Source organism: Talpa europaea, assembly GCF_964194135.1.
Source record: "Talpa europaea genome assembly, chromosome: 7".
Classification (NCBI taxonomy): domain Eukaryota; kingdom Metazoa; phylum Chordata; class Mammalia; order Eulipotyphla; family Talpidae; genus Talpa; species Talpa europaea.
Window position 1 is genome coordinate 102,185,070 of NC_140074.1, and position 14,709 is coordinate 102,199,778.

Sequence of the window (14,709 nt, forward strand, 5' to 3'; positions counted from 1 at the left end):
AAAACTGACTCAAAGAAAAACCTGTACAGCTAATACAGTGCAGATTATTTTTCAGTGGAAACAAAGACTATACTTTTCTAAGTTACGAATTATCAAAACATACCAAAAGAAAATGAACATGAGAGTAATATCCAGTAATCAGTTTAGGGAACATTTTGAGTGTGTGTTTGCGATATTCCACTTAATAGGAAGCGTCAAAAGTTACAAGTTTTAGAAATTGGATGTTTGGGAATTTAGCATTTTTTGGACTTCTAAAACATTAATTTGGGGCAAGTTCCACATCACACATGACAATTCTAGGGCATGGGGCAGGATATACAAGCCAGTTTCCCATAATGTAACACAACACTTTCAGTGTTTAGGACTAACATTCATCTTTAGGAATCCTTTATTTTGTGTCAACTGGTCTAAGTTATAACTGTTTTTACTTGCCCACGAAGACTATAAATTTACCTTGGCTATCTTTCCGCGTGATGATCTCCACATCAGAAACTTCTCCAAATCTGCTGAACTGATTTTGTAGGTCAGCCTCAGAAATGTTCTGCCCAAGGCCACCCACATAGAGGCGCTTTATGTCTTTGCTGGCTTTCATGAAAGCTGGGCATACACTCACTGTGGGAAATACAACTTTTTTTTATCTACAGAGAAGAATTATTTATATTAGTTTCTCAAATCTAACAATCTACCGTTTACCCTAAACCATCTATGCATATTAGTCATCTGGTCCTGTGCATCACTTATTATTACATTGCTTCTAGATTTTATTCCTGGAGATTCTGTTCAAACTCTATATCCACATTCTCTATGATCACACTTTGGAACAGCATCTAAACACACATACAGACATAGGTGGCACCAACACAGGCAGATGCTTTCCCTCTGAAGAAACACAATATTATAGAATATATCCTCTCCATTGACTTATCCAAGTTGTTAGGTGTTTTTCCTTTACTGAATACATATATTAATTTATTCACTTTAACAAACGCTGGAAGAAATGAGACGCAGCAGGTAAATATGCGAAAGGGAACAAGGAGTTCTCCATTCTGGAATAGCTCATGGCCACATATAAGAAATAAGCAAACGCTGCAATTACAGTACTTGGTCACAATAGAAGTGTCTCCTAAGTGCTGTTTGGGCACAAAGAGAACAACTTCTATTATAGCTAATACAGTACAGATTAAAAAACACAAAACAACAAAAACCCCAACTGCCTGCGTTATACGTAGTAGTTTATATGTACCTCCTTTTAGAATAAGGAGAGGATGTCACTTTCCCAACGTCATTCAGAAAATTAGCGGTGAAGAGAGGATTACACACCAGGTCTAATTCCAGAACCTGTAATTTTTAATAGCATGCTACGGAGTTTGTTGGATTAGGAACTAGGAAAACGTTCTCAGATGTATCGACATTTGAGGCTCATCATGAGATCTCTCACCCCATTTAGTACCTAGCGGGCGCTCAGATCTACCTTCCTCTTCCCAAGAGTTGACAGACTCTTCCCACGCGGATTCCCGAAACGGCGCTACAGCGGAAAGCATGGCTAGTGTTCCAGGTGTGAGCCATCACCTCAGCCTCCTGGTCACCTCCCCCGCCCCCAACCGGCCCACACCATTCTTCTTCCTCCGAGAAGAACCATGACCAGGAGGGTTACGGTAGGCCAAACGGTTCACTCACCTCCCAATCCCCTGACCCACTGCTCACCGACTCCTCTGCTCAAACCAGGACTGCCAAAACCATTAACTTCCGGTCACGTGTCCCAAACAGGCACACCTCTTTTCCTTCCTACTGGATCTCCAACCCAGCCTTCTAAGGTTCTGTTACCACATTCAGTTCCGGAGTGCTCTTCCTTTCGTTTCCCAGTCTCTGGGATAGCGTGATGTCCCCGCCACTATGCCTCCAACGTCCCCCAAAGACCCAAATCAAAATTCCTAAATCAAAATGAAGAGCGACAGCGCCTTGTATTCACTGAATCCTAAACTAAATCGGTGAGGGACCGGAAGAAAAATAAAGAGGCGCCCATACACGTGTTCCGGGAACTCTTAATTGACGTCCGCGTCCCGGAATCTCCAAGGCGTCGCCTGGGCAGGGTGGATCATCTCGCCCTCGGCAATTGGGTTGGAGCGAACCGTAGCTCTCGCAGCGTCGGAACTTAGAAAGCCAGCTGTGGCTGCCTGTGCAGGGACAGCGACAAGTTCTGTGCGCTGTGCAAGCGCGGGGTAGGGCCACTGGACCCGGGCGTCTCGGGGTTCCTCCCCCGCCGAGCTCCGGGGATGGTCGGTGCCCGAGCGCGCGCGGCTTGAAGAGCCAGGCCAGGGCGCGAAGTTTGCGGCTTTGGACCAGCTGCGTCTCATGGATCCCGGGCGGGCAGAGCTCCGCGCCCCAGACATCTCTAGTCATGGCCCCGCCACAGACGCCGGGACGGCTGAACTCTGCGCTCTGGACGCCTCTGGGCAGAGCCGATCCATGGCAGAGCTCCGAGCCCTGGAAGCCGAGATCGCCACCCTGCAGCGGGCGTGCGAGGAGCTGCCGGCGCCCTGGGGAGACGCCCCCCGAGCCAGGTTTGTGAGTCCTCAGGTCGATTGGGCTCCCCCATTGACACCCCGGGGCGTGGACGGGCGGGACTCCCGACGCTTGGGTGACAGTAGGGCCAGGTCCGCGGAAGGCCGAACGAGTTCCTAATTGGGTTGATGACCATCCGGGAAGTTGCGTTCTCTTAAATTCTTTCCTTTGCTGATGGTTACGGAGAAGAAAGTTTTGCTCACGTCATTAGTAATCTGGCCTTTGGTGGGAAGCATTATTTAGCATTTGATACCTGTTGGAATTCACGATATATATTGTATGGGTTATCTATATGGTGGGTGATACAAAATTTTCTTAAGAACTAGGTAACAAAGTAACTTGATGTAAAGAAAAAAAGTATCATGAATAAGGTTAATATAGGAACTGTCACAGTCTTCAGTGGAGCTTAAGTGGAGGAGTCTAGTGAGCTGTAAAGTCAAGTCAAAAGTAGGAACTGTAGTCTCTGTAAGTGGAAAGGTTTTACCCCAGCATGATGAAATCAAGATTTTATGCCTTCTAACTTTAGGACAGAGGGGTGATGAGAAGGACTATACAGGGCCCATCACATCCTACAAAGGTTGCAGTTGATTCACAGAATAAGGACCTTTCCAGGTCTTCGGAAGCATCTGATTGCTGGGAGAGTAATTAGGGAGTGAGGGTGGAGGAGCAAGTCAAATGCTATAGCCTATCAGAAGGAAACTTTTGAGAAAGAGTTAGATATTGCTGTTTAAGGAAATAACATAGTATCTGATACACTGTTATAAATTTCAAAAGTTGGAGGCACCCCTTCCACCTTTAACCTGGAGAAAAGGTGTCCTGTATAAAATTTCAAAAGGAATAATTGGCAACTTTCTTTAGGGGCTACCCAGATTCACAGCAGGGTAATAGGCTGTACTGTACTCTATCCTATCTCAAGTTTGTCTCTTTACAGACTTTAGAAAGTGTTTAGGAGTGTGATTCACCCTTTCACTTTTCCTGAGGATTGAAGTATCCATGTACAATGTAACTTCCAGGATATTTCTAAAACACCTTGCGATTTTCTGAGTTACTTTGGAAATAAAGGTGGAGGCATCATCACTCTAAATATAAGCAAGAAGCCCAATCTTCAGAATAATTCCCATGGAGTAGTGTTTTAGTTACTTCTAATGACTGCTCTGAGTGGGTGGGGGAAGCTTCCACCCATCCCTGAGTATGCATGTATATCAAGAGATATCAAAAAGTTCCTGGAACACCAGCTGTTATAATAAAACCAACTTGCCAGTCTTCACTAAACAGTGTCCCACCATTGTACTCCAACGGACATTCCTTGGGGCACACCAAGAGTTTGTCCTTTCGCAACTGAACAGTTTGCAATTGCTGTCTGAATTATTTGTGAGAGTTCTGGTTCAGCTCTGTAGGGCTGCACCCAATTGAGAGTGGTATCTCTTCCATAATGGTTGGTTTAGTGAATATATTTTATCACTTAACCGATAAGATTTTCTGGCAGCAGCAGCCTCCCTTCAGGATTTGCTAACAATTTCTTCCTCCTCCCTTGAAGTTTCCCATTCTTTTGCCCTCTGGAGGTTGCTATCAGTATATCCTGGATGAAGAGTCCAGGTTGAGATTCAGAGAGGATGGATGTTCAGTCACAAGGAGATAAGCTGCTATATTGACTACTTGATTAGTTTTTCTGTTTCCATAGGCAATTTCACAATTTAATTTTTGGTAACATTAGCAGTGCATTATATCCACAGTGTTGGGTAGATTTATACCTTCGGTAAGTTGGCTAATAAAATCCCCATATTTAACCTTTCAGTTATGTGAGGTTAACATTCCCCTTTTCTTCCAAATGGCATCATGTGCACGAACAATTACAATAGTATACTTGGAACCAGTGAATATATTTAATACTCTTCTTCTTGACTAAATTAAAGGGTCACTTGTAAACCAGCCCATATCTAAGAGCTAGGTTTATTAAGTTTTGTCCTAAAATCTTGCCCTCAAATGGTAGGGGAGTGCTTCAATGCCTGGGTAAGGATCTGCCTTGGTGGCAGTTGTTGTGACATATACATCTGAAAAGGTGTAATCCTATATGTCTGAATCACATGCAATGCTGTAAACCAATGTTATCTCAAAAAAATAATAACATTAAATAATGTCTAGGATAGCAAACATTTAGGTTGGAACATTTTAAGCATTCCAACCAATAATACTTTAATTTTGCAAAATACAGCTGTTATAATTTATTTTACAGTTGTTTCTAATATGAGAAATATGATAGTATAATTTGGCTGTTTGTTTTATGTTGAGATTAAATAAAGATTGCATTGCCAGTAGTCACACTGGTGTTGAGAAAATTCTTAGGTGGTTTTAATGGAAAGGACAAAATGAGAAAGGTTTTTTGGATTATTAGATAAAGCACTTTCAGTGGTTTCTTCACTGGAGTAATTATTTCTGATATTTGCTTTTCAGAAAATCATTTAAAGAAATACACCAATCAAATTCTGAAGGATGGGAGCCTTCAAAAGATCTGAGAAATTGTGTTGGACATTTAGAATCAGAACTTAAGTTTCTAAGTACACTTACTGGCATCAATATAAAAAATTACTCTAAGAAGACGGAGGAGCTTAAAAGTACTGAGATGGCAGAAAACAGTAAGTGTTAATTTTAATCTGGGAGTGGTTTCAAGGCTAAGTATTATACATAGGAATTGGTTGTTGTATAGTTGAATTAAAATTCTGCAGGATAATTATTTGAAAATATGCTTGTAGTAAACTTGTTTAGTCGGGTGTTTTTTGAGCATAACAGTATGCAAATATACTCTTATTTTTATTTATTTAGTTTTTAAATTGGGTAACTAAATACTCAAGTAACAGAGATACGTGATTATAAAGAACATCACCACAATCAGTTTTTAAATCTTAGGAGTTGTTTGCACTGACGGAAAAGCTGTCTCAGCTGCATTGCTCTACTCCTAATGAACAATGTGGCCTATTGCCCAGATCAGTTTCAGCCACTGGATCATTGGCTCGAAGGATGGTTTCTGGTCCCAGTGACTAAGGTTTATTGCCAAGGATCTCTAATGTATGGACAGATAAGGGGAAGGTAATTCAGCCGTGCAGTTGAATATCAGGAACTTTGTTGGGACAAGAGTAGCATTCCCTAAAAGGAGAATCACTTTTAGATATGGCTTTCTGATGTTTGCACAGAAATAACTTTCATGACAGGAGAGAGGAAGAATGACCCTCAATGGGCCTTAGACAGCGCACCACAGTTTGTATTACATATAGAAAGGGGTGATGGAATTTTCAGTTACTTGGTAGGAAGAGATTGAGTACAGAGAAGATGGAGGTTGAGGATAGGCTAGTTTAAAGAAGTTTTTGGTTGTCTTCCTATTTTAAGCTTCAGGTTCACCCCCTCTCTACAGGTATTGGTGCCACCAATTCAAAATGCCTTTCTGGTATTCTGCTATGTACGTGGGCCAAATTCTGAATTTCCCCCATTGCTGGCTTAGGTTTCAGTGATTTCCTGGGTTTTCCAGGTCACCTTCATTTGTTCATATGCTATCTAGCTCATCCATCTGATTTCCATTTTCCAAAATTGGATTACTCTCATTTTTCTTCTCTTTTATCTTTGTAGAATTGTACCCTTCTAAAAATACCTTCATAGCAGAATGAGGTGATAGTAAAATCAAAATAGTAGTTACATCTTGAGGTATTGTGTATAGCTTGGGAAAGGGTATAAAGAAACCATGAGGTTGGGTGGTGGTTATATAAGAAGCACATATATGAAATAATATTGAGCCATATAGTTAAGGTAGGGCATTTTATGCATTTAAGTATATTCATGTTATACCTAAAAAATAACCTTTAATTATACTTTTAACTTAGGATATTTTTACTTCTTACTTTTATCTTTGGTATAATTGACAACTGTAAAATATAAAATGTCTTTAATCCTCAAAAATAATCAGTTTGGTGAACATTCTTTTAGATATTTTCATTGCTAACATATACTCTCACACTTATGCCCACATATGTTATAGTCACATAAAATTAAATAATAGCTATTTAAGGAAAATTTTTATTTGTAAATAAAGGTTTTTTTTTTTTTTATTTACAGGTGTAAAGAAAGTTCTTCAGAGACATAGATTATCAGGAAATTGTCACATGATTACATTTCAACTTGAATTTCAGACTCTGGAAATGCAGGTAAATTAGGGAGGATCCTGTGATAACAGAGACTGTTGCTGTGAAATAAAATCCCACTTCCCAACCTCCAGCAGCGACAGAACTAAGGAGGAGTTTGTGAGCCAGGACCCTCTGGTAACACATCTGTACAAAGTTGTGCCATTAAAAAGTTTTTTTAAGGTGTATGTACCCTGGCAACTGTGCTGTAGACAGGACAACCGATGAAGTTCTCTGCCATTACGAAGACTTGGAGTCTAAATGAATTTGCAATAGGGGGAGGCTGGGAAGAGTGCCATCAAGAGCAGTTCTGCCTTTCACTCTCCCAGCCAAAGCTTTTATTTCGGATATGAATGGAGGAGCAAGAAAATAACACGCAATTGTGCTTTTGCTTATACAGATTAATAAGTTATTGCTGAAAACAAGCTTTTCTAGTTAGTAGGGAACATATGCACAAGCCAGTATGTCCTCAAACAACAGGAATCAATTCTGGGAAGAAGTTCTGTTTGCAGAATTTCTAATGTCCTGGAACTCCATATGCAGAGTAAACAGGTATTCTGCAACAACTCCAGTTCCCTTTAGGGCAGCAGGCTCCCCACACAACTGCATATGGTAGAGTTGTTGCTGAGTGAACAGGCGTTTTATTATTGGAGGACCCCTGGGCTTCTAGTACAAGTCCCAAGGTCATAGGAATATCCAAGGCAGTCATCCGATATGCCAGGCATCTAATATTTATTCGTTATCTATCACTGTTTCACAAATTTTTCTAAAACTTAATTACTTAAAATGACCGAAAGCATTTTATCTCACTCATTTTTTCATTGGTGCAGAATATGGGACCTGCTTGGTTAGGTGTTCTTGCTCACAGCTTCTCCTGAGGTTGTGGTCATTTGGGATCATACCTGAATAAATTAGAATTAGTTGAGCTACACATGACAAGAAAACTTAAAAGGTAATTTAAAGTACTAGTTTATTTCTCTGTTGCTTAAACAGAATTTTAGTTTTCAAGGGCTAGGTCAGTGACTCCATGACCATCAAGCTCTGCCATTACAGTGTGGCTTCTACCTCATCATCCTGTTACCATGTCAGCCTTCCATGGGTCAGGAAGGGAGATGGGCAAATAGGGCTTAACTTTTCCTTTGAAGGACACTTTCTAGAAGTTGTAATAGCTATCATTTTCAGTTAATGTTCTATTAGCCAATAAGTTAGTGTATGGGAAAGTTTGGTCTTCCTTATATGGCCATGCAACCGGTGAAAAATTGGGGCAAGAAAAAAATACAAGTTTTGGGAAATACCAGCAGTTTCTGTCCCATATGCTAGAAGGAATTCAGAAAACAAACAAACAAACAAAAAAACCTTAAGGAGCGAATACTCTTTCAAAGATATAAAACAGTAATTGCTGAATCTCTGAAGAGGCGTAAGTTGACGTTCACATTTCAAAGTAGGTAGGTATTTTTTTAATTTCGGAGTTTTAATTAATTTCCTACAGAATGAGCATGTTATCCCTGGCTATGTTTAGAACAATCATTTCCTCTCTGCACTTTTCCAATTTTATGATTCTTCTTCAGAGTAGATGGGTAAGCAAGATTAGAAGCAATTTCAAATAACTAAAATTAGTGAGATTTCAGGGAAATTATATAGGTGGGACTCAGTCTTTCTTAGAGAAGAAAAGAATAAAGGACTACCTCATTTTTTTTGTTGTTGTTTAGCATTCTGATATATTAGTGTATTGAGAATTTAAAAGAAATTATTTAATGGTAAATCTTTACATATTCTAGGCCTACTTGTATGACTATATATTTAGAAATATATCTTTGGTAGAATTTCTGGGTCAGTTCTTATTGCTAGTAAATTCTGAATTTCTTTCTAAAATGGCTTTGCCATTTTATATGTTGAATAGATTTTTATATTTGACTGATAGGAAAAAACAATATTGAATTCATGGCAACCTTCAGTGTTCTAAAACACATTTTTAAAAACAAAATTTCCACTAGAGGGCGATGTTTAGCTATCAGAAAATTTAAAAGTAACCTAAAGAATAAAACTATCTTACAAGATAGTTTTTTTAATTAAGTCGGAATAATACAATGTTAGAATCAAAGTGACCTAATCAATAGAATGTTGGAAACAAAAGTGATATTATAGTTTATCTAGGTTAACCTTCATTATTTTACAGGGAAATATAACAGGAGAATTGCAGTGATTTCTCATGTGGGTATAGCTACTGTAAGAGGTAGGCAGACTATACAGCTCCGTTCCCCAGATTTACTGTGTTATTGTTAGTACTGCACTGTTTGTTTTTGCACAAGCATCAGAATTAACATATGCTAGCATTCATAGTTCTTGCAGCATAATAAATCAGATAGATGGGAGATTTTTTTATAAAGTGACAGATTAAATATGTTTACCTAACTTCTCCCCCGAAACCCAATGAAATGAACTAGTCAATTTAGAAATTGGGAATTGTCTTCCAAGAATATATTCTGTATCACAGGCGCAAAAAAAGTACCTGTATTGAGTTATAATTAACATACCATATAATTCATCCATTTGACATGTATGTTCAATGATTTTTAATATATTCACACTTATACAGCCATCACTACATCAATTTCAGGACATTTTCATCACCTTATAAAGAAATTCCAAACTCTTTGCACCCCTCAGACTCCTTCTGCTCATACCTAAGCCAACAGTTAACCTTTTATCTATGGCTATACCTGTTCTGGATACTTCATATAAATGAAATCATATGTGATCTTTTTTATTTTATCTATTTTAGATATTAACTCTCTTTTTGATCATTTCTTTTACTTAGATAATGTTTTCAAGGTTCTTTTATGTTATAGTATGTATCTATACTTCATTCTTATTTTGCCTGAATAATAGCACATTGTATGCTCTGACATATAATTGTTTTTCTTTATTCCAGAATAAGGAGAGTTTATCTTCTGTTATTACTGACCTCAACATAATAATGGAGCCTACTGAATATTCAGAATTAAGTGAATTTGTGTCTAGGTAAGCTATTTTATAAGTCAGTTTTCTTAGGAGAGGTTTTCGCTCTAAGTTTTAAGTTTATTTTTTCTTCTTCTTGATAAGTGGCTTTATTGTGGCTTGTATTTAGGCATATGTTCTCCTTATCATTCATTCTGTGGACATTTAATACGCCATGTACATTAAAATGAATATGTGTGCAAAAACAAAGTTATTCCTTGATATGTACAGATTTTTTAGCCTAATGGCAAAGTCAGATATTAAATAATTACAGAAGGAAATAAGAATTGTAGCTGTTCAAATGTTGGCGAGGTTGTGGAGAAAAAGGAACTCTTCTACACTGTTGGTGGGAGTGCAAACTGGTCCAACCACTATGGAGAGCTGTGTGGAGATTTCTGGACCTACTAAACATAGAGCTTCCATATGATCCAGCAATTCCACTCCTAGATATTTACCCAAAGGACACAGAAATATCAATTCCAAAGAACACCTGCACCCCTATGTTTATAGCAGCACTATTTACAATAGCTAAGCTTTGGAAACAGCCCAAATGCCCAAAAATAGATGACTGGATCAAGAAGAAGTGGTACATATATACCATTTTGCATTTTCACTGGCAATAGATGAAAGTGACTGATAACACTTTAATGAGTTGAGATGATATTCACTATTTAGGAAGTGGGAAGAAAACCAGCAATGTGTTGTTGACCATTGACAACTGGGTTGACTGTTTCCTTTCACATCCTAAAAGATATCCTTGCAATATCTTCTGGGTTGCACTGGTTGTGACAAGACGTCTGTAATTAGTGTGTTTATTTTTCTGGGGTATATTTGTGTGGAAATTTCTAACTATATCTTTTCAAATACCACATCTATCCTGTTCTCTATTTTTCTGTAACTCTACATACATGTTAGAACATGTCATATATTGTCTCAAATGTTTGGATGCTGTTTCTTTCACTCGTTTTGTTGTTTATTTGCACTTCAATTTGAATATCTTCTGTTATCCTATCTTCAAATTAATAAATTATTTCCTTAGCTTCAGTCTAGCCAGTGAGGTTTTTGAAGGAATTCTCTAATGTACTGTCCTTTAATTCTAGAATTTTCATTTGATTCTTAATTTCTCTCTGCTGAAATTTCCTATTTGTTTATGCATGTTATCTAATTTTTCACTGTATATTTTAATAATTGTAGTTATTTCAATAATAACCATAGCTTTTTTTCTTTAATGTTTCATTATGGGAAATTTCAAATATGTAAAAATAATAGTATAATTCATTGGCAATTACCCATTGGGCACCTTCAACAGTTATCAACATTTTGCCAATTTTATGTCATTTATTACACTCACTTATTTGTAAACTTTTTGTTTTGAAATAGTTATAGGTTCACAGGAAGTTTAAATAAAAACCAATATACAAGGAGATTCCATACGACAGTGGAATTATCTTGTGTAATTATAATATACTGTCAAAACCAGAAAATTGACATTAGTGTAATTGTTCTTTCACATTTTACCAGTTTTAGAAGCACTTATGTGTGTGTTCTGTGTAATTTAATTTCCTATGTAACTTCATGAAACCACCATCACATTAAATATATAAAATTATTTCATATTCCTTTGTACTAGCTCTTTTTTCCTCCAATTTTTTTATTGTAGGAAAAATATTGAATCATCTTTGAATCTGATTCTGTTTATTAGTTTTTTCCCTCTTTAATTTTTATGTCTCAATTTTTTATTGATTGCTCCTTTGCTCATTTTTAAATTGAATTGTTTGTTTTTCTTTGCTATAGAGTTGTATGTGTTCATGTATTTTATTTATTTTTTTAAAAATTTTTATTAGCATTTATTTGTTATAGAATAATTATTTTAAGATAGATTTATTTATACAAGAACTGGGGTATAGACAAGAGGTGTGGGAGGGTGAGAGAATTCACCAGAGACAGAGCAGAGAGCAGAACAGGCAGGCGGACCGAAGACACTGCTGAGGGGAGCAGTGGACATGACAGGAGAGGTCTGCCATGCCATGTTGGGTAACTCCCTGGCTGGCTGGGAATCTAACCCGCGCTGCAGAGGCTGCGGGCAGCTTCACAGCACGGTGCTTAACCAGGGAGGCCCTCTTCATATATTTTAGATATTAACTATGTTAGATACATGATTTGCAAATATTTTGCCCCATTCAGCAGGTTCCAGGATATTTTCTTTTCCTTTACTTTTCAGTGGTTAGATGATCATGAGTTTAGGCATGGCTTTCTTTGAGTTTATCCTTTCTGAGGTTCTTGAATTTAGATTTACGTCTTTTATAGTAAATTTGGTGTGCTTTGTCATTATTTCTTCAAGTATTTTTCTCACTCACTGCGGTTTCTGTTTCTGGGTCTCTGTACGCCAACTTCTTTGCTCAGCATAATGCCTTTGCGATTCATCCATCTTTTCATTTCTGAGTAGTAGTCCGTTGTTGGATACTAGTTTAGCCATTCATCTATTGGAGGACATTAAGCTTATTTCCAGTTTTTGGTGATTATGAATAGAGGCATTGTACACATTCATTTAGATTTTTTGTGTGAACATAAGCTTTCTTTTCTCTAGGGTAAATAATGACAAGTAAGCTTGTTGGGTCATAGAATAAGGTTATGCGTAAATTTATAATAAACGCCTCAGCTGTTTACCAGATTGACCATACCATTTTGCATTTTCACTGGCAATAGATGAAAGTGACTGATAACACTTTAATGAGTTGAGATGATATTCACCTGTTTTGTTTTTTTCCTAATATTATGAGGAATTAATTTTTTGAAGTTTAGAATTTTTGTTCTAAATTTTTCTTTGTTTTACTTACCCTTGAAAAAGAGACATTTGGAGTTATTTTACTAGTTGGAGTTTGCTAGTTGAAGTTGAAACGTGTTACTGCCAACATTTTATGAAACAAATCTATAACATCTGTTTTACATTTAGTGAAGTTTGGACTTTCCTGGGGGAAAATAGATAAATAACAATCACTCTTACTTCTGTAAGAATCAAAATATACACACAATTTCTTTCCATCATGGAAAACTATATATACTATAATAGAGTACCCTTTATGGAGATGCAAATGGAATGAAGGAATTGTGACTTACTGCACTTTCAAAGTTGTTTTTAACAAATGTGCATAACAGAACCATCTTTTACTCTGAGGGTTTATAAAGTATATATATTGTGTTTAAAGTTGGCTGTTGCAGTTTTTAAGATTTTTTTCTTGACTTACTTTCTCATATGAGGTTGAGAGCTTATTTTCTTCTCCCTTGGATCATGGAGATTAAAATATCATGTCATGTTAACCCATAGGTTTTAAATAAATAACTGCTGTTCTTTATAGGCCCATAATTTTGGAGAGTAATTTGTTCTCTCAGGAATTAAAAAAATATATGTCATATATATCAGAGTAAATTTTAACACTTAATCTCTACCACTCCATGCAAAACAGATGCTTATTAGAAAAATGCCTTCAGACCCTCTGCTTATTTTTAAATTGGATTGTTTGTTTTTCTTTGCTAAAGAGTTGTATGTGTTCTTCATAGATTTTGGGTATTAACCTCTATAAGATATATGATTTGCAAATATTTTGTCCCATTCAGTAGGTTCCTCTTTATTTTGTTGATGTTTTCCATTGCTATGCAGAAGCATTTTTGTTCGATGTAGTCCCATGTACCATGTTTATTTTTGCTTTTGTACCCTTAGCTTTTGGTGTCAAATCCATGCTTTGTTGTCATTACCAAGACCAATGTCCTCTTCTCATCTGGCATAACCTCTGCTGGCTAGAGAGAACAATATTTTCCAATGCCTTTTGTTTTTTTAATTCTACTCTTTGACAGTTTTGCATTGCAATCTGCTCTAGCATTCATATTAGAAAATATAAGAGGCAAAAGTAAACCCAGGAGAACTTGTCACAGGTCCTCCCTGAATTCCTAAAGTACCCATTCTCCTTTCTTCTATGTTCAGAGTCTTCCAATATTTGATTTATATATTATATCCTTGGTTCTAAATTATATTTATGTGAGCATACAGATGGATTGTGCTTAATTACTCCATCATGACTAGAATGGAAACTCAGTTCCCACAATCCTTTGCTGAATGAATGATTAGATGAATATGTGTGGCTTGTCTGCAAGTTGCTCCTAAGTGTTTGTGTGTGTCAGTATAATAATAGATACACTATTGAGAATATTAAATAAATTCCTATGGTAGTACATAGGAGTGCAATTGTGTCTTGTTGTTTGGGAATAGGATATATGGTGTGGTGATAAGGTCATTGTTCTGACAATAATTCTCTGAGTGTCCTATAATTCAATTCAATCCTAATACTAACTTCCTGGACTTAGTGCATACCCCACAGTTTCAATGCAAAGTCGTCCAAAAGGGTGCCCCCACTGTAGTTGCCAACCACAAGTCTCAGGGACCATATCTACTTCCACCTTACTGCCTATAAATTTAGTGGTTGGCATGACTCCCTTATAGTCAATAATTTTCCAGAAGGATTCAGAGAACTAATTGAAAGTGCTGTACCAAAAATTACAGTTTTATTTAAAAAGTTGCAACCCAGAAACAGCCAAATGGAAGCAGTGTGTAAGACAAGTTGGGATGGAGTTGTTGGGCATTAATAAAGATTTTCTGTGCCCTCTCCTTGTGGATGTGGGCACATCAGCTTTCCAGCACATCAGTGTGTTTAGGTAGTTCCACTAAGCTTTATTGTCCAGCGTATTTGTTGGAGTTTCATTACATAGTCATCCTTGATTACATAATTGGCTGTGTCAATGAACTCAATCTCCAACACCATTCTCCCTGGAAGTCTGATTGACCCTAAGGTCCAAACCTTTAATCATGTGACTGGTCCTGAAGCTTTCCAGAGGCCACTCTTAAGTCACCTCCTTAGCATAACAAAGATTCTCTTGGCACTCAGAAATTCCGACAGTTTTTTAAACTCTGTGCTAGAAACTGGAAAAAAAC

General features: G+C 37.3%; 1 protein-coding gene across 1 annotated transcript in view; it reads left to right on the forward strand.

Annotated features, from left to right (window-relative positions):
* Positions 1-6,710: 6,710 nt before the first annotated feature.
* Positions 6,711-14,709, forward strand: part of CENPP (centromere protein P) — a gene marked incomplete at its 5' end in the record, with an annotated part of 170,850 nt that continues 162,851 nt past the window's right edge. The window contains 2 exons of the mRNA XM_084237449.1: positions 6,711-6,752; positions 9,661-9,749. Coding sequence (XP_084093575.1) covers positions 6,711-6,752; positions 9,661-9,749 — 131 coding nt within the window. The remainder of the gene's footprint in view (positions 6,753-9,660; positions 9,750-14,709) is intronic.